Source organism: Salmo trutta, chromosome 18 (assembly GCF_901001165.1).
Source record: "Salmo trutta chromosome 18, fSalTru1.1, whole genome shotgun sequence".
In the NCBI taxonomy this organism is placed as follows: domain Eukaryota; kingdom Metazoa; phylum Chordata; class Actinopteri; order Salmoniformes; family Salmonidae; genus Salmo; species Salmo trutta.
In genome coordinates, this window is record NC_042974.1 from 17,118,926 (window position 1) to 17,139,969 (window position 21,044).

Consider the following 21,044-nt stretch of genomic DNA (forward strand, 5'->3'; position numbering starts at 1 on the left):
GTAGCCTAATCTGTAACCGTTAAGATACGAATTAGTTCATAAAGGAAGACATGAATAACTTACATTGATAAATAATAACATTTTGAGATCAACCTTGCGATGAATACATGTTTACTTTTCACGCTACTTTAGGGGTTTTGTCGTTTTGCCGTCTTACAACTTCTCTATTGTCAGCACAAAATAGTTTACGACAGCCTTCCACCCAGAGCGAAAATAGCAACACAGTGGCAACAGCTGTAGCCTGGGGTGTAATCATTTGTCCAAACAGTTTGCTTCCGTTTAAGACAAGTTTTGCAACAGAATCGGCGTAATGAATACACCCCTAGGATACTACGCTACAGGGACAGATTCATTATGCAGAAATCGATCCGCCATTTCCTGGTTGCAAAAATTCTGATAGTTCGCCTAATTTCAGTTTGTGACAAAACAAGCAGTCATCGGGTAGAGAATCAGTGTACGATCTAAACCGCGGGGAAATGTATATTTTCATAACCAATAATATAGTATATTCATCTGTTTGAAGCTGGCGTGTAAAACCGAATGTAAAAGACGCAAAAACGAAACGTCAGCACGGGAAGCATAGAAGTAGCACACATAGAACAGAAGTACCGCTTCTTATACTTGCTTTCAATGTGAATGAAATATCTATAACTCAAATTTCTATGTGAATTTGTTCGGGTCTCCCAAAAAGTTACATATTGTAACAAGGGCCAGGTCAGCATCACCAGCCAGAGGGCGCTCAGTTTCAGATGATTTTATTTTGAAGAGGAAGTTAATAGTAGGTGGTTTGAGAGGAATCGGAGAAACAGAAGCCGTTTATAATCGCAATGGAAACACATGATGTTGTTTGATTCACTTGCATTTGACTTGCGGAGTGCACACCTTGGCTACTTTTTATCGCGGTCGTATAAGCGAGCTACTGAAAGCGATGGTTAAAGTTTGAGACCGATCGAATTAAAGTCAAGACGATGAGACAAAAAAGAGACGATCGTTGAAGAGGATTAAAAGCGCCCGGAAACATTTATTTATCTCTTCTTTGATCAGATTCTGCTCACATAATTCATTATTGGTGACCAGTTCCCTGGTGTTTTGTTGTTGCAGTTGGGAGGTAGCACATCAGAGGAAGATGTAAACCCACAGCCATGTGGTTTATTTTCTTTCCATGTAAGTTATTAGGCCTACAATGTAGCTAGTTTCTTCATCACAGAATACGTGTTTTAAGTAAATCGGCATACTTAGGGTTATTTTACATTATTGCCACAAGATCGACTAGGAAGTGCTACATTTTCATATAATGTAGCCTAATTCAAAATAATTTATTAGACCACAGACTCTTGCCTCTCTTGTTTACCGTAGGACAGCCTACATGCACGAAATGGACACAAAACAACTCCTAAACATCCTTTTAAACTTTAAATTGACTTTTTAATAGCCAATAATGTTGCTAAATCGCATTGTTTTTGCATTCGTCATTTTTTTAAATCACCAAGCCCACAGCAGTCAGACCTGTTTCTATTGGCAGTGCCCCAATCTGCCAGATTCTCGATGCATAATCTTAAGAGAAAAAAAACGATATTTCTATTTTTGACTGTTTTAGACAAACCCAAACTAGGCACATTAACATTTGTTTTATGCATTAGGGTTATTTATTTACATCCCTCCTGTAAATTATTCATATCTAATTCATAAACCATTCTTTCTCCTTCATGCTATATCCACATATCTATATGTGCTAAGAGCTCATATTTCTCTAAGGAGGCTAATTTTAGTAAAGAAAAAAAGGGTTGGATTACATCCCTCTGCTTCCTACAACTGACATCTGTTACCAGTTGAAGTATCAATCCCTCTGAAAATAGCAGCAAACAGGAAATTGCTCACACACCGAAGGTAAGTCTTGCTATTTAATGTGACAAGTATAAACTGACTGACAAATTGCAGGGCATGAGTGACGATGTGCCAAGAGGAGAACTTCCAGACTCTACATGCCGGTTTTTGCCAATTCAGCAAAAGTTAGTCGTCAGACAGAAGAAATAGCGTCTGCCATTTGAGATGGACAGAATATTTATACAGTTGTACAGTGAAAACTTGGTCCTTTTACGCAGAAACAGTCTGATCTGTCTGTCATCCAGGCTACAGTAAACCCAGTACAGGAGCCAGTTTCCAGCTAGATTATCTTCTCAAGTGTGTCACTGTCATTTTATGATCAAATCAAATCAACCTTTATTTGCCACATGCGCCGAATACAACAAGTGTAGACTTTACCGTGAAATGCTTACTTCCAAGCCCTTAACCAACAGTGCAGTTCAAGAAGAAGAAAATATTTACCAAGTAGACTAAAATAAAAAGTAACACAATAAGAATAACAGTAACGAGGCTATATACAGGGGGCACCAGTACCGAGTCAGTGTGCAGGGGTACAGGCTAGTTGAGGTAATCTGTACATGTCGGTGGGGGCGAAGTGACAATGCATAGGTAACAAACAAACAGCGAGTAGCAGCAGTGTACAGGGGGAGGGGGGGGGGTGTCGTCAATGTGAATTGTCCTGTGGCAATTTTTATGAATCAGTCTAATGGCTTGGGGGTGATGATGATGTTGTGTGTCGAAGTCTCTTCAGGTTCCCGTGTGAGGTTATGAAGATGGGACGCGGCTGTGTGGGGAGCAAAGCTGGCGCTGGCGGCTGACAGGCCCCTCCAGTGGCCAATCAGGATGCATGTCTCCTCGATGGGTGTCAGCAAGCTCTGCTTCCTGTTCTCCCTGGCTCTCTGTGCTTTGTTGCTCCTCATCCCCACCCTCCAGCCCTCACAGCATCAGGGGGACTTGCCCCAGCCCAGGGCCCACAACAAGCCTGCCCGGCACCCTGGACGTCTGGTGGTTCCTCTCCAGGCAGATATGGGGAAAGTGACAGTGGGGCGTAATGGGATTGATGGTGACTCTATGGGGCAGAGCACACCAAGAGAGACCAAGAGGACTGTGGATGGGGACTGGGTGTATACAGCTCGTCGAGCTGACACCCAGGGCACTGGGAAGCATACAGACTCTCAGACAGGGTCAGAGGGGGACTTCCTCCACAGAGCTGGGGGTGTGACGGGGGCTGGAGGGTCTCGGCCCAGGAACCCTCTGGAGCTGAAAGACATTTTCATAGCGGTGAAGACCACCAGGAAGTACCACAAGTCCAGATTGGATCTGCTGTTCCAGACCTGGGTGTCCAAAGCCAAAGAACAGGTAGGGAGGAACACACACGTAGGCATACATATACACACACGTTTTGTCCACAGGGTAGATCATCTCCTTTGTCTTGTACTGTTACCAAGTCCTCCAGACAGAGCATTTTTCCAAAGTACACAAGGACACCTTTCTCTCTTTCTCTCTCTCTCTCTCTCTCTCTCTCTCTCTCTCTGTCTCTCTCTCTCTCTGAAAATATCATATAGAACATACCCTCAGAGGTAGTAATAACACCTGTGGGAAGAGGGGCATTCTTCTTACCAAACCACATGATGATATAGAACATATCATTAAACAATTAAGCAATGAGGCACGAGGGAGTGTGGTATATGGCCAATATACCATGGCTAAGGGATGTTCTTTTGCACGACACATCGCAGAGTGCCTGGATACAGCCCTTAGCCGTGGTATATTGGCCATATACCCCAAACCCAGAGGTGCCTTATTGCTATTATAAACTGGTTACCAATGTAATTAGAGCAGTAAAAATAAATGTATTGTCATACCCATGGTATACGGTCTGATATACCACAGCTGTCAGCCAATCAGCATTCAGGGCTCGAACCACCCAGATTATAATATAGAATATATCATATATTCTCTCATCCATTTATATGCAGATGATAGTCTTATACTCAGCTGGCCCATCCCTGGATTTTGTGTTAAACGCTCTACAACAAAGCTTTCTTAGTGTCCAACAAGCTTTCTCTGCCCTGGTCCTGAACACCTCCAAAACAAAGGTCATGTGGTTTGGTAAGAAGAATGCCCCTCTTCCCACAGGTGTTATTACTACCTCTGAGGGTTTAGAGCTTGAGGTAGTCAACTCATACAAGTACTTGGGAGTATGGCTAGATGGTGCACTGTCCTTCTCTCAGCACATGTCAAAGCTGCAGGATAAAGCTAAATCTAGATTTGGTTTCCTCTATCATAATCGCTCCTCTTTCACCCCAGCTGCCAAACTAACCCTGATTCAGATGACCATGCTAGATTTTAGATGTATTTATTGTAACCTTTTTTTAACTAGGCAAGTCAGTTAAGAACAAATTCTTATTTTCAATGACGGCCTAGCAACACTGCCTTGTTCAGGGGCAGAACGACAGATTTTGTACCTTGTCAGCTCGGGGATTTGAACTTGCAACCTTTCGATTACTAGTCCAACGCTCTAACCACTAGGCTACGCTGCCGCCCCGGAGACATAATTTATAGATCGGCAGGTAAGGGTGCTCTCGAGCTGCTAGATGTTCTTTACCGTTCGGCCATCAGATTTGCTACCAATGCTCCTTATAGGACACATCACTGCGCTCTATACTCCTCTGTAAACTGGTCATCTCTGTATACCCGTCGCAAGACCCATTGGTTGATGCTTATTTATAAAACCCTCTTAGGCCTCACTCCCCCCTAACTGAGAGATCTACTGCAGCCCTCATCCTCCACATACAATACCGGTTCTACCAGTCACATTCTGTTAAAGGTCCCCAAAGCACACATCCCTGGGTCGCTCGTCTTTTCAGTTTACTGCAGCTCTCGACTAGAACAAGCTGCAAAAAAACCTCAAACTGGACAGTTTTATCTCATTCTCTTCATTCAAAGACTCAATTATGATCACTCTTACTGACAGTTGGTGCTGTATCATATACAGGTTGAAGAAGGAAGTTTACATACACCTTAGCCAAATACATTTAAACTCAGTTTTTCACACTTCCTGACATTTAATCCTAGTAAAAATTCCCATGTCTTAGGTCAGTTAGGATCACCACTTTATTTTAAGAATGTGAAATAATAGTAGAGAGAATTATTTATTTCAGCTTTTATTTCTTTCATCACATTCCCAGTGGGTCAGAACTTACACTTTAACTTGGGTCTAACGTTTCGGGTAGCCTTCCACAAGCTTCCCACAATAAGTTGGGTGAATTTTGGCCCATTCCTCCTGACAGAGCTGGTGTAACTGAGTCAGGTTTTTAGGCCTCCTTGCTCGCACATGCTTTTTCAGTTCTGCCCACAAATTTTCTATATGATTGAGGTCAGGGCTTTGTGATGGCCACTCCAATACCTGGACTTTGTTGTCCTTAAGCCATTTTGCCACAACTTTGGAAGTATGCTTGGGGTCATTGTCCATTTGCAAGACCCATTTGCGACCAAGCTTTAACTTCCTGACTGATGTCTTGAAATGCTGCTTCAATACATCCACATAATTTTCCTCCCTTATGATGCCATCTATTTTGTGAAGTGCATCAGTCCCACCTGCAGCAAAGCACCCCCACAACATGATGCTGCCACCCCCGTGCTTCACGGTTGGGATGGTGTTCTTCGGCTTGCAAGCCTCCCCCTTTTTCCTCCAAACATAACGATGGTCATTATGGCCCAGCAGTTCTATTTTTGTTTCATCAGACCAGAGGACATTTCTCAAAAAAGTACGATCTTTGTCCCAATGTGCAGTTGCAAACCGTAGTCTGGCTTTTTTATGGCGGTTTTGGAGCAGTGGCTTCTTCCTTGCTGAGCGGCCTTTCAGGTTATGTCGATATAGGACTCGTTTTACTGGGAATATAGATACTTTTGTACTTGTTTCCTCCATCTTCACAAGGTCATTTGCTGTTGTTCTGGGATTGAATTGCACTTTTCACACCAAAGTACTTTCATCTCTAGGAGACAGAACGCATCTCTTTCTTGAGCAGTATGACGGCTGCGTGGTCCCATGGTGTTTAAACTTGTGTACTATTGTTTGTACAGATGAATGTGGTACCTTCAGGCGTTTGGAAATTGCTCCCAAGGATGAACCAGACTTGTGGAGGTCTACAATTTATTTTCTGAGGTCTTGGCTGATTTCTTTTGATTTTCCCATGATGTCAAGCAAAGAGGCACTGAGTTTGAAGGTAGGCCTTGAAATACATCCACAGGTACACCTCCAATTGACTCAAATTATGTAATTTAGCCTATCAGAAGCTCCTAAAGCCATGACATGATTTTCTGGAATTTTCCAAGCTGTTTAAAGGCACAGTCAACTTAGTGTATGTAAACTTCTGACCCACTGGAATTGTGATACCGTGAATTATAAGTGAAATAATTGTTGGAAATATTACTTGTGTCATGCACAAAGTAGATCTCCTAACCGACTTGCCACAACTATAGTTTGTTAACAAGACATTTGTGGAGTGGTTGAAAAATGAGTTTTAATGACTCCAAGCTAAGTGTATGTAGACTTCTGACTTCAACTGTAAAATATGCTTTATCATATAGAACATACTGTATCGTGTAGAACATGTCATATAGAGCACATCATATAGAACATATCATATAGAACATACTCTACCATATAGATCATATTATATAGAACATACTGTATCATATAGATCACATCATATAGAATATACTGTATCATGGGTTGGCAGGTAGCCTAATGGTTAGAGCTTTGGACTGGTAACCGAAAGGTTGCAAGATTGAATCCCCGAGCTGACAAGGTAAAAATCTGTCGTTCTACCCCAGAACAAGGCAGTTAACCCACTGTTCGTAGGCCGTCATTGAAAATAAGAATTTGTTTTTAACTGACTTGCCTAGTTAAATAAAAAAAGACCACATATAAAACACACTATCATATAGAACCTACTGTATCATAGAGAACACATCATGTAGAACACATCATATAGAACATACTGTATTATATAGAACAAATCATTTAAAACATACTGTATCATATAGAACATATCATATAGAACACACTGTATCATATAGAACATACTGTATCATATAGAACATATCATATAGAACACACTGTATCATATAGAACATACTGTATCATATAGAACATACTGCATCATATAGATCATATCATATAGAACATACTGTATCATATATAATATAACATCATATAGAACACATTGTATCATATAGAACACATATAGAACATACTGCATCATATAGAACATATCATATAGAACATACTGTATCATATAGAACATATCATATAGAACATACTGTATCATACAGAACATACTGTATCATGTAGAACAAATCATATATAACATACTGTATCATATAGAACATTTCATATAGAATATACTGTATCATATAGAACATACTGTATCATATGTAACATATAATGTAGAACATACTGTATCATGTAGAACATACTGTATCATAATATATCATATAGAACATACTGTATCATATAGAACATTCTGTATCATATAGAACAAATCATATAGAACATACTCTATCATATAGAACATATCATATAGAATATACTGTATCATATAGAACATACTGTATCATAATATATCATATAGAACACACTGTATCATATAGAACATTCTGTATCATATAGAACAAATCATATAGAACATACTGTATCATATAGAACATATCATATAGAATATACTGTATCATAATATATCATATAGAACATACTGTATCATATAGAACATTCTGTATCATATCGAACATATCATATAGAACACATCATGTAGAATAGTGGTTCCCAAACTTTATAGTTCCGTACCCCTTCAAACATTCAACCTACAGCTGCGTACCCCCTCTAGCACCAGGGTCAGCGCACTCTCAAATGTAGTTTTTTGCCATCATTGTAAGCCTGCCACACACACACACTCTACCATACATTTATTAAACATAGAATGAGTGTGAGTTTTTGTCCCAACCCGGCTCGTGGGAAGTGACAAAGAGCTCTTATAGGACCAGGGCACAAATAATAATATAATAATAATCAATCATTTTGCTCAGGTTAATGAGAAGGGTGTGCTTGACATGTTAGGTTGTAATGTTAGGTTGTATTGGAGAGAGTCTGTCTTAAATCATTTTCCACACACAGTCTGTGCCTGTATTTAGTTTTCATGCTAGTGAGGGCTGGGAATCCACTCTCACATAGGTACGTGGTTGCAAAGGGCACCAGTGTCTTAACAGCGCGACTTGCCAAGGCAAGAAACTCTGAGCGCAGCCCTATCCAGAAATCTGGCAATAACTTCTGATTAAATTCAGTTTTCACAGAACCACTTGTTGCAATTTCGATGAGGCTCTCTTGTTCAGATATCGGTAAATGGACTGGAGGCAGGGCATGAAAGGGATAACGAATCCAGTTGTTTGTGTCATCCATTTCGGGAAAGTACCTGCTTAATTGCGCACCCAACTCACTCAGGTGCTTCACTATATCACATTTGTCATTGTCCGTAAGCTTGAGTTCATTTGCACACAAAAAAATCACACAATGATGGAAAGACCTGTGTGTTGTCCTTGTTAATGCAGACAGAAAAAAGCTCCAACTTCTTAATCATAGCCTCAATTTTTGTCCCGCATATTGATTATAGTTGCGAAGAGTCCCTGTAATCTTAGATTCAGATCATTCAGGCAACAAAAAACATCACCCAGATAGGCCAGTCGTTTGAGAAACTCGTCATCATGCAAGCGGTCAGACAAGTGAAAATGATTGGCAGTAAAGCGAACTTTAAGCTTGTCTCTCAATTTAAAAAATGTGTCAGTACTTTGCCTCTTGATAAATCCTCTTAAGGATCGGACCCTGTTTTTCAATTTAGCCTAAAATGACATACCCAAATCTAACTGCCTGTAGCTCAGGCCCTGAAGCAAGGATATGCATATTCTTGGTACCATTTGAAAGGAAATGTAGGAGAACATAACACAATAGATCTGGTAAAAGATAATACAAAGAAACAACCAACCATTTTTTTGTATTTTGTTTTGTACCTTCTTTGAAATGCTAGAGAGAGGCCATAATGTATTAATCCAGCCCAGGCGCAATTTAGATTCTAGATGGCAGCAGTGTATGTGCAAAGTTTTCGACTGATCCAATGAACCATTGCATGTCTGTTCAAAATGTTGTATCAAGACTGCCCAAATGTGCCTAATTTGTTTATGAATAACTTTTCATGATCAAAATTGTGCACTCTCCTCAAACAATAGCATGGTATTATTTCACTGTAATAGCTACTGTAAATGGGACAGTGCAGTTAGATTAACAAGAATTTAAGCTTTCTGCCAATATCAGATATGTCTATGTCCTGGGAAATTTTCTTGTTACTTACAACCTCATGCTAATCGCATTAGCCTACGTTAGCTCAACAGTCCCGCAGGGGACCCACCGATCCTGAAGAATAACCAATATTAAAACCATTATAACCAGCACACTTCTGTATGTTGTTAAAGTGTTTCATGGTCGCTGTCTGTATCATTGCATAATGCAGAAAATACACAAGAGTTCAGGGGCCTTGCTTTAACAAAGTTAACCATTTTCACTGTAGTGTCCAAAATGTCTTTCAAGCTGTCAGGCATTCCCTTGGCAGCAAGAGCCTCTTGGTGAATGCTGCAGTGTACCCAAGTGGCGTCGGGTCAACTGTTTGCACGCGCTTTACCACTCCACAATATCTTCCTGTCATGGTTTTTGCACCATCAGTACAGTACAACACATCTTGACCACCAAAGTCCATTGGATGTCACAAAGCTGTCCAGTACTTTAAAAATATCCTCTCATGTTGTCCTGGTTTCCAGTGGTTTGCAAAAGAGGATGTCTTCCTTAATTGACCCCCCATAAACGTAGCGGACATATACCAGGAGCTGTGCCAGGCCGCCACGTCTGTTGACTCATCCAGCTGTAACGCTTATAATTCACTGGCTTGTATGCGAAGCAGTAATTGTTTCAAAACATCTCCTGCCATGTCACTGATGCGTCGTGAAACAGTGTTGTTTGATGAAGTCATTGTCTGTATAGTTGTTTTGGTCTTTTCTCCAGCATTGTCCCAGCCATATCCGAAAGAATGAAGTCCTCCACAATAGTATGGGGCTTGCCTCTCTCAGCCACTTGGTAGCTCACCATATAAGAGGCTTCTAGCCCCTTCTTATTAATGGTATCTGTTGCTTTTATGTCTTACTACTTGAAAGTCTTCTTTATTCTCGCTCAAAAAACTCCCGTAGCTTATTTTCAAACAGTCATGTTTCGTTTGTAAATGTCTGCGCAAGAGTGAAGGTTTCCCGTGAGAGAGTAACGGTTAGTGTGATTGGATGTTAATTATTTGACTAGGCTACCTGTATTTGACATTGTGGTATTATTTCGCTGAACACTAGATGGTATAATTTTTGGCAGTGAAACAAGGCTACTCTGGCGAGAAAAAACCCTGTATTTATAGCTCCGTTGGAAAGTATCAATGTACTGTTTGAAAATGTGAAGATTTTTCTTTTCTTTTTTATAAAATTTGTGAATCACATTTTTATTTGGCGTACCCCCGACGGCATTGTGTGTACCCCCCTAGTTTGGGAATACCTCATATAGAACATATCATATAGAGCACATAATTTAGAACATACTGTATCATATAGAACACATAATTTAGAACATACTGTATCATATAGAACACATAATTTAGAACATACTGTATCATATAGAACATATCGTATAGAACACATATCATATAGAACATACTGTAGCATATAGAACATATCATATAGAACATACTGTAGCATATAGAACATATCATATAGAACATACTGTAACATATAGAACATACTGTATTAAATAGAGCATATCATATAGAACATACTGTATCATATAGAACATATCATATAGAACATGCTGTAGCATCTAGAACATGTCATATAGAACATGCTGTATCATATAGAACATGCTGTATCATATAGAACATACTGTATTATAAAGAACATACTGTATCATTTAGAACATACTGTATCATATAGAACACATAATTTAGAACATACTGTATCATATAGAACATATCATATAGAACATGCTGTAGCATATAGAACATACTGTATTATATAGAGCATATCATATAGAACATGCTGTATCATATAGAACATATCATATAGAACATGCTGTATCATATAGAACATATCATATAGAACATGCTGTAGCATCTAGAACATATCATATAGAACATGCTGTATCATATAGAACATACTGTATTATAAAGAACATACTGTATCATTTAGAACATACTGTATCATATAGAACACATAATTTAGAACATACTGTATCATATAGATCATATCATATAGAACATACTGTATCATATAGAACGTATCATATAGAACATACTGTATCATATAGAACATACTGTATTATATAGAGCATATCATATAGAACACATAATTTAGAGCATGCTGTATCATATAGAACATATCATATAGAACATGCTGTATCATATAGAACATATCATATAGAACATACTGTATCATATAGAACATATATAGAACATACTGTATCATATAGAACATACTGTATTATGTAGAACATACTGTATAATAAAGAACATACTGTATAATTTAGAACATACTGTATTATATAGAACATACCATATATAACATACTGTATCATATATAACATACTGTATCATATAGAACATATCATATAGAACATACTGTATCATATAGAACATATCATATAGAACATACTGTATTATATAGAACATACTGTATTATAAAGAACATACTGTATCATTTAGAACGTACTGTATTATATAGAACATACTGTATCATATAGAACATACTGTATCATATAGAACATATCATATAGAACATACTGTATCATATAGAACATACTGTATCATATAGAACACATCATATAGAACATACTGTATCATTTAGAACATACTGTATCATATAGAACATACTGTATCATATTGAACATATCATATAGAACACATCATATAGAACATACTGTATCATTTAGAACATACTGTATTATATAGAACACATTATATAGAACATACTGTATCATATAGAACATATCATATAGAACACATTATATAGAACATACTGTATTATAAAGAACATACTGTATCATATAGAACATATTGTATAGAACATACTGTATCATATAGAACATATCATATAGAACATACTGTATCATATAGAACATATCATATAGAGGTTATTTTTGTTTCGTATACATTTTTGAGTCAGCATAATTCTGTTGACATGGACTTGCCCATTGCCAAGAGTATCAGCTCATGTGGTTCAGAACGAAAATAAGCGCGTCAAGAGCATAGAGGCCATTTGGAATCAATTGACTCTTTGGATCTGGTTCTATAACTTCTAGCAAACCACATGATGGTATAGAAGAACAGAACAGATGTTGGAGTAGAGATGGTACAGAAGGACAGAACAGATATTGGAGTAGACAGTAGTTGAGGTGGTATAGAAGGACAGAACAGATGTTGGAGTAGACAGTAGTAGAGGTGGTACAGACGGACAGAACAGATGTTGGAGTAAAGATGGTATAGAAGGACAGAACAGATGTTGGAGTAGACAGTAGTAGAGGTGGTACAGAAGGACAGAACAGATGTTGGAGTAGAGATGGTATAGAAGGACAGAACAGATGTTGGAGTAGACAGTAGTAGAGGTGGTATAGAAGGACAGAACAGATGTTGGAGTAGACAGTAGTAGAGGTGGTACAGACGGACAGAACAGATGTTGGAGTAAAGAGTAGTAGAGATGGTACAGAAGGACAGAACAGATGTTGGAGTAGACAGTAGTAGAGATGGTATAGAAGGAACAGATGTTGGAGTAGACAGTAGTAGAGGTGGTATAGAAGGACAGAACAGATGTTGGAATAGACAGTAGTAGAGATGGTACAGAAGGACAGAACAGATGTTGGAGTAGAGATGGTATAGAAGGACAGAACAGATGTTGGAGTAGACAGTAGTAGAGGTGGTACAGACGGACAGAACAGATGTTGGAGTAAAGAGTAGTAGAGATGGTACAGAAGGACAGAACAGATGTTGGAGTAGACAGTTGTAGAGGTGGTACAGAAGGACAGAACAGATGTTGGAGTAGACAGTAGTAGAGGTGGTACAGACGGACAGAACAGATGTTGGAGTAGACAGTAGTAGAGATGGTATAGAAGGAACAGATGTTGGAGTAGACAGTTGTAGAGGTGGTACAGAAGGACAGAACAGATGTTGGAGTAGACAGTAGTAGAGAGGTACAGAAGGACAGAACAGATGTTGGAGTAGAGATGGTATAGAAGAACAGATGTTCTACTGAACGGTGGCTCAGTGGCCATAGGATCTGAAGTGTGTGTGTGTGTGTGTGTGAGTGAGGAACCATGGCTGGCAGGGGATATGGAAAGGTTAAGCACATGACAGCTTGTGTGCGTGTATGTGTAGGAATGGTAGAAAGGCATGGCAGCTGCTGGTTGTATGCCCTGGGTGTGCCTCAGTAGGGTTGGGAAGCATGTGTGTGTGGTGGTAGACCCTGGGTTCCCAGAGGGAGGAAGTTCCTGAGCAACTAGAGGAGAGCAGGAGACGTGAGTAGGAGGAACACACTGCTGTGTTTGTTCTCTCACTCTACAGGAATCTGCCCCCCTCCTCCTCCACCACCCCCACCTCCACTTCAGATGGTAGGGGTGCATTGGGAATCTGTGGGAGAAGGGTTGGGTGGGTGAACTGGGAAGGGAGGGGGAGAGGGTGCTGGACGGGTTGGGGAGAGGGGACATGTCTTTAGGTAATGGGGTTGGGATAGGGGCAGGAAGAATGAGCGGGGGGCTGGGGGTCAGGAGAAATGTGTTTAGTGGATAAGTCAGGGTGAATAGCGAGGGAGAGAGAAAGGGGGAGAATTCTCTGGTGTAATCCCTCTCCAAACACAGGGGCTCCCCAGTCCCCACCCAGGGATCTATAGGAGGCTGTAGAATATAGTATATATCAGCGGTCCCCACCCAGGGATCTATAGGAGGCTGTAGAATATATTATATATCAGCGGTCCACACCCAGGGATCTATAGGAGGCTGTAGAATATATTATATATCAGCGGTCCCCACCCAGGGATCTATAGGAGGCTGTAGAATATATTATATATCAGCGGTCCCCACCCAGGGATCTATAGGAGGCTGTAGAATATATTATATATCAGAGGTCCCTACCCAGGGATCTATAGGAGGCTGTAGAATATAGTATATATCAGCGGTCCCCACCCAGGGATCTATAGGAGGCTGTAGAATATATTATATATCAGCGGTCCCTACCCAGGGATCTATAGGAGGCTGTAGAATATATTATATATCAGCGGTCCCCACCCAGGGATCTATAGGAGGCTGTAGAATATATTATATATCAGAGGTCCCCAGCCAGGCATCTATAGGAGGCTGTAGAATATATTATATATCAGCGGTCCCCACCCAGGGATCTATAGGAGGCTGTAGAATATATTATATATCAGAGGTCCCTACCCAGGGATCTATAGGAGGCTGTAGAATATATTATATATCAGCGGTCCCCACCCAGGGATCTATAGGAGGCTGTAGAATATATTATATATCAGCGGTCCCCACCCAGGGATCCATTCATCAAATGACCTGGCCTCCACAATCACCCGACCTAAACCCAATTGAGATGGTTTGGGATGAGTTGGACCACAGAGTGAAGGAAAAGCAGCCAACAATGCTCTGCATATGTGGGAACTCCTTGTTGGAAAAGCATTCCAGGTAAAGCTGGTTGAGAGAATGCCAAGCGTGTGCAAAGCTGTCATCAAGGCAAAGGTTGACTACTTTGAAGAATCTAAAATATATTTTGATTTGTTTAACACTTTTTTGGTTACTATATTATTCCAATATGTGTTATTTCGTAGTTTTGATGTCTTCACTATTATTCTACAATGTAGAAAATAGTACAAATTAAGAAAAACCCTTCGATGAGTAGGTGTGTCCAAAGTTTTGACTGGTACTGTATCAAATTGTATTTGTCACATGCGCCGAATACAACAGGAATACAACTGTGAAGTGCTTACTTACAAGCCGTTATCCAACAGTGCAGTTCAACAAATAGAGTTAAGAAAATATTTACTAAATAAAGTAAAAGTAACACAGTAGAATTACAATAACGAGGCTATATACAGGGGGCCCGGCACCGAGTAAATGTGCAGGGGTGCAGGTTAGTAAAGGTAATTTGTACATATAGGTGTGTATATCAACAGGCTAAAGAGCACAGCTGGGGAGAACTGTGTCAAGGGGTAGAACCAGAACCGTGTCAAGGGGTAGAACCAGAACCGTGTCAAGGGGTAGATCCAGAACTGTGTCAAGGGGTAGATCCAGAACTGTGTCATGGGGTAGACCCAGAACTGTGTCATGGGGTAGATCCAGAACTGTGTCATGGGGTAGATCCAGAACTGTGTCATGGGGTAGATCCAGAACTGTATCATTGGGTAGATCCTGAACTGTGTCATGGGGTAGAACCAGAACTGTGTCATGGGGTAGAATCAGAACTGTGTCATGGGGTAGAACCAGAACCGTGTCATGGGGTAGATCCTGAACTGTCATGGGGTAGATCCTGACCTGTGTCATGGGGTAGATCCTGAACTGTGTCAAGCGGTAGATCCAGAACTGTGTCATGGGGTAGAACCAGAACTGTGTCATGGGGTAGAACCAGAAGTGTGTCATGGGGTAGATCCAGAACTGTGTCATTGGGTAGATCCTGAACTGTGTCATGGGGTAGATCCAGAACTGTGTCATGGGGTAGATCCAGAACTGTGTCATGGGTTGATCCAGAACCGTGTCATGGGGTAGATCCTGACCTGTGTCATGGGGTAGATCCTGACCTGTGTCATGGGGTAGATCCAGAACTGTGTCATGGGGTAGATCCAGAACTGTGTCATGGGGTAGATCCAGATCTGTGTCATGGGGTAGATCCTGAACTGTGTCATGGGGTAGATCCTGAACTGTGTCATGGGGTAGATCCTGAACTGTGTCATGGGTAGATCCTGAACTGTGTCATGGGGTAGATCCTGAACTGTGTCATGGGGTAGATCCAGAACTGTGTCATGGGGTAGATCCAGAACTGTGTCATGGGGTAGATCCAGAACTGTGTCATGGGGTAGATCCAGAACTGTGTCATGGGGTAGATCCTGAACTGTGTCATGGGGTAGATCCTGAACTGTGTCATGGGGTAGATCCTGAACTGTGTCATGGGGTAGATCCTGAACTGTGTCATGGGGTAGATCCTGAACTGTGTCATAGGGTAGATCCTCAACTGTGTCATAGGGTAGATCCTCAACTGTGTCATGGGGTAGATCCTGACCTGTGTCATGGGGTAGATGCTGACCTGTGTCATGGGGTAGATCCTGACCTGTGTCATGGGGTAGATCCAGAACTGTGTCATGGGGTAGATCCAGAACTGTGTCATGGGGTTGAACCAGAACTGTGTCATGGGGTAGATCCTGAACTGTGTCATGGGGTAGATCCTGAACTGTGTCATGGGGTAGATCCTGAACTGTGTCATGGGGTAGATCCAGAACTGTGTCATGGGGTAGAACCAGAACTGTGTCAAGGGGTAGAACCAGAACTGTGTCAAGGGGTAGATCCAGAACTGTGTCAAGGGGTAGATCCAGAACTGTGTCATGGGGTAGATCCAGAACTGTGTCATGGGGTAGATCCAGAACTGTGTCATGGGGTAGATCCAGAACTGTGTCATGGGGTAGAACCAGAACTGTGTCATGGGGTAGAACCAGAACTGTGTCATGGGGTAGAACCAGAACTGTGTCATGGGGTAGAACCAGAACTGTGTCATGGGGTAGATCCAGAACTGTGTCATGGGGTAGATGCTGACCTGTGTCATGGGGTAGATCCAGAACTGTGTCATGGGGTAGATCCAGAACTGTGTCATGGGGTAGATCCTGAACTGTGTCATGGGGTAGATCCTGAACTGTGTCATGGGGTAGATCCTGAACTGTGTCATGGGGTAGATCCTGAACTGTGTCATGGGGTAGATCCTGAACTGTGTCATGGGGTAGATCCTGAACTGTGTCATGGGGTAGATCCTGAACTGTGTCATGGGGTAGATCCAGAACTGTGTCATGGGGTAGATCCAGAACTGTGTCATGGGGTAGAACCAGAACTGTGTCATGGGGTAGAACCAGAACTGTGTCATGGGGTAGATCCTGAACTGTGTCATGGGGTAGATCCTGAACTGTGTCATGGGGTAGATCCTGAACTGTGTCATGGGGTAGATCCTGACCTGTGTCATGGGGTAGATCCTGACCTGTGTCATGGGGTAGATCCAGAACTGTGTCATGGGGTTGAACCAGAACTGTGTCATGGGGTAGATCCTGAACTGTGTCATGGGGTAGAACCAGAACTGTGTCATGGGGTAGAACCAGAACTGTGTCATGGGGTAGAACCAGAACTGTGTCATGGGGTAGAACCAGAACTGTGTCATGGGGTAGATCCTGACCTGTGTCATGGGGTAGATCCTGACCTGTGTCATGGGGTAGAACCAGAACTGTGTCATGGGGTAGAACCAGAACTGTGTCATGGGGTAGAACCAGAACTGTGTCATGGGGTAGATCCTGAACTGTGTCATGGGGTAGATCCTGAACTGTGTCATGGGGTAGATCCTGAACTGTGTCATGGGGTAGATCCTGAACTGTGTCATGGGGTAGATCCTGAACTGTGTCATGGGGTAGATCCTGAACTGTGTCATGGGGTAGATCCAGAACTGTGTCATGGGGTTGAACCAGAACTGTGTCATGGGGTAGATCCTGAACTGTGTCATGGGGTAGATCCTGAACTGTGTCATGGGGTAGATCCAGAACTGTGTCATGGGGTAGAACCAGAACTGTGTCATGGGGTAGAACCAGAACCGTGTCATGGGGTAGATCCAGAACCGTGTCATGGGGTAGAACCAGAACCGTGTCATGGGGTCGATCCAGAACCGTGTCATGGGGTAGATCCTGAACCGTGTCATTGGGTAGATCCTGAACTGTGTCATGGGGTAGATCCAGAACTGTGTCATGGGGTAGAACCAGAACTGTGTCATGGGGTAGATCCAGAAGTTTTCCATGAATGAAAGATTCCCATGTGTTAAATGGTGTGTAGCGTAGAGTTGTGTTGGAAGTTGGAATGGGTTCCCATTTGTCAGTTCTGATTAACTTTAAGAGAAAGGAGTGAAGGGCTACTTCATACTCTTTCCATAGCCAACATAAGTCACATTAAAACACACTTTCACACTTATGGTTATTTCACACCCAGAACACTTTAAACACACTGCATCTTGAAACGCACATAAAGTACTCTGCTTCACACCTATGCTACCTTTTTATACCAGCACACTTTTGCACTGCTTGAGTAAACAGCAGGGGTGTTAGCACAGCCACTGAAGTTTAGGGACCAACCAGAAACCGACGTGCGTCCCAAATAGCACCGTATGGACCCTGATGTACTACATGTGCGCTATATAGGGAATAGGGTACCATTTGAGTCAGAGAGAGAATGTGACTGTGGTTAATATCACCGTTCTGTTCTGAGCCTATAAAACAGATCAGCAGTGAGGCCCTACAACACAAAGAGCTCCAGTGTTCAGCTGCACATTAACAGGACCAAACACAGTGGCCCTATTTGCTCAGTAACTAACGTCACAGATGTTGGACCACCGTCTCTAACCAGCTCCTTTTGTGTTGACATAAAAAGGTTCTACCTCCCAGGCTGCTCCAGCTGTGTGTCCCAAATGGCACCCTATTCCCTTTATAGTGCACTACTTTTGACCAGGGCCATAGGGATGCCATTTGGGACGGCCCAGAAGATGACTGTTCAAAGACTGCATTGTGCTGAAGGCCCACTGTGTGTCTACTGTCTACTAACCACCTGCACAACTATTGACTAAAAGTCTTGTTGCCCACATGTGACAACCTACCTACCATTTTAACTGTTGGCTCGGACTGGTGTCGTTCTCATAGGCTTTAGGTCAACAAGGTTGAGCCACTCAACAGGCAATTTTAGGAGCATCTGTTAAGAGCAACAGCTGGGTTGTTCTACTAATTTGTAGATCATGTGGATCTGTCAGGCTCTTCAGTTGTTTTACCATTTGGAAACCCAGATGGTTTGAAGAGTAGTGGGATCTATAGAGGGAGCTTTCAGTCAGTCTGGCTCATGCAGGGTTTATGGAGTAGTATGAAGTTGCTACAAGACACTGATCTAAGGTCTGTTTTGTGTTTCTCCTCACTAATGGTTAAGGTTAGGATTTTTGGTGGGTAAGCTGATCCTAGATCTGTGACTATGGGCAATATCTACCTAGAACGTTAAAAGGATGCCTGCTGGGTTTATTTGGGCCTGTTAAAACCCATTGAGAGAGCAGCCATTTCTCTATAGCCCCTATCTTGCTGAGTGAACACAGTCTCAAGGCTAACCTTCTCTCTGTATAAGTGGGAGGGTTTCTCTGAAGAAATAAGAGAAATGGAACCACACTGAGTCACAGCTTTACTCCCTGGGTCTTTCAAATGTGGAAACTTTTTCTAGGAATCCTTCTACAGTGTTCATAATAAAGTTGGTGGAAAAGGACTTGAGGGAAGGATGAAAGTTACTGTAGAATGAAGGGATTGGAAGCTTTCACCTGCACGGTATAGCAACTTTGAAAGACGTGTGTGTGGGTGCGTGCATGTGCGTTGTTTCAACAGCCTGTCAGAGAATGTACAGAGCCTTCAGAAAGTATTCAGACCCCTTATTCCACATTTTATGACAGCCTGAATTCAGAATGGATTTAAAAATATATATATATATATATATCACCCATTTCCACACAATACCCCATAATGATAGTTTTAAGAATTATTTCAATTTTATTTGGGAATATTTACTATCTTCTTGCTAAGCAATGCCAGCGTAGATTTGGCCTTGTGTTTTAGGTTATTGTCTTGCTGAAGGTGACTTAATCTCCCAGTGTCTGGTGGAAAGCAGACAACCAGGTTTTCCTCTAGGATTTTGCCTGTGCTTAGTTCCATTCTGTTTATTTTTTTAATCCTGAAAAACTCCCCAGTCCTTAACGATTACAAGCATACCCATAACATCATGCAGCCACCACTATGCTTGAAAATATGGAGAGTGGTACTCAGTAATGTGTTGTATTGGATTTGCCCCAAACATAACACTTTGTTTTTTTTTGCAGTATTACTTTAGTGCCTTGTTGCAAACAGGATGCATCTTTTGGAATCGTTGTATTCTGTACAGGCTTTCTTCTGTTCACTCTGTCAATTAGGTTAGAATTCTGGAGTAACTCCAATGTTGTTGATCCATCTTCAGTTTTTTCCTATGACAGCCATTAAACTCTTTTACTGTTTTAAAGCCACCATTGTCCTAATGGTGAAATCCCTTTGTTTGCCTGGCATGGCCTGGCTCGGCCTGGTGTGTGTGTGTGTGTCACATGCCTGTGGTGTCCTGTGTAGTTTTCCACCAGTTCCGTCTCTCAGGGAACACAGGAAAAAGAGGGCATGCCTCTGAGCCGAGGCAGAGATGAGACAACTGAATTATAAAAGAAGGGGGGGGGATGAGGGACAGGATGAAGGGAAGATGACTGAGAAGAGGGAGGGAGGGAAGAATAAATGACAGTAGGAAGGAGTAAGGGACAATAAGGAGAGAGAGGGAGGAGGAAAGGAGAGAGAGAGCCATGGTTGAGGCTAGGAGAGAGAGGAGAGAGAGAGAGAGAGAGAGAGAGAGAGAGAGAGAGAGAGAGAGAGAGAGAGAGAGAGAGAGAGAGAGAGAGAGAGAGAGAGAGAGAGAGAGAGAGAGAGAGAGAGAGAGAGAGAGAGAGAGAGAGAGAGAGAGAGAGAGAGAGAGAGAGAGAGAGAGAGAGAGAGAGAGAGAGAGAGAGAGAGAGAGAGAGAGAGAGAGAGAGAGAGAGAGAGAGAGAGAGAGAGAGAGAGAGAGAGAGACATGGTTGAGACATAGAGACATGGTTGAGACATAGAGACATGGTTGAGACATAGAGACATGGTTGAGACATAGAGACATGGTTGAGACTAGCAGGGTAAAGGGGCCAGTGTTGTCTGACTTAGAATAGTCTGGGTATTGTTTGACCCATGAATCAGCAGGT

General features: G+C 41.8%; 1 protein-coding gene across 4 annotated transcripts in view; it reads left to right on the top strand.

Annotated features, from left to right (window-relative positions):
* Positions 1–21,044, top strand: part of LOC115152889 (beta-1,3-N-acetylglucosaminyltransferase radical fringe) — a 39,484-nt gene that overhangs the window by 88 nt on the left and 18,352 nt on the right. The window contains exons 1-3 of one of the 4 annotated variants that reach the window (XM_029697798.1): positions 9–1,164; positions 1,738–1,887; positions 2,606–3,222. In XM_029697798.1, the coding sequence (XP_029553658.1) occupies positions 2,707–3,222 (516 nt within the window). In that variant the 5' untranslated portion in view covers positions 9–1,164; positions 1,738–1,887; positions 2,606–2,706. Of the gene's footprint in view, positions 1–8; positions 1,888–2,605; positions 3,223–21,044 lie in introns of those variants that run through there. The other 3 variants (XM_029697800.1, XM_029697799.1, XM_029697801.1) reach the window with 3 other exon arrangements.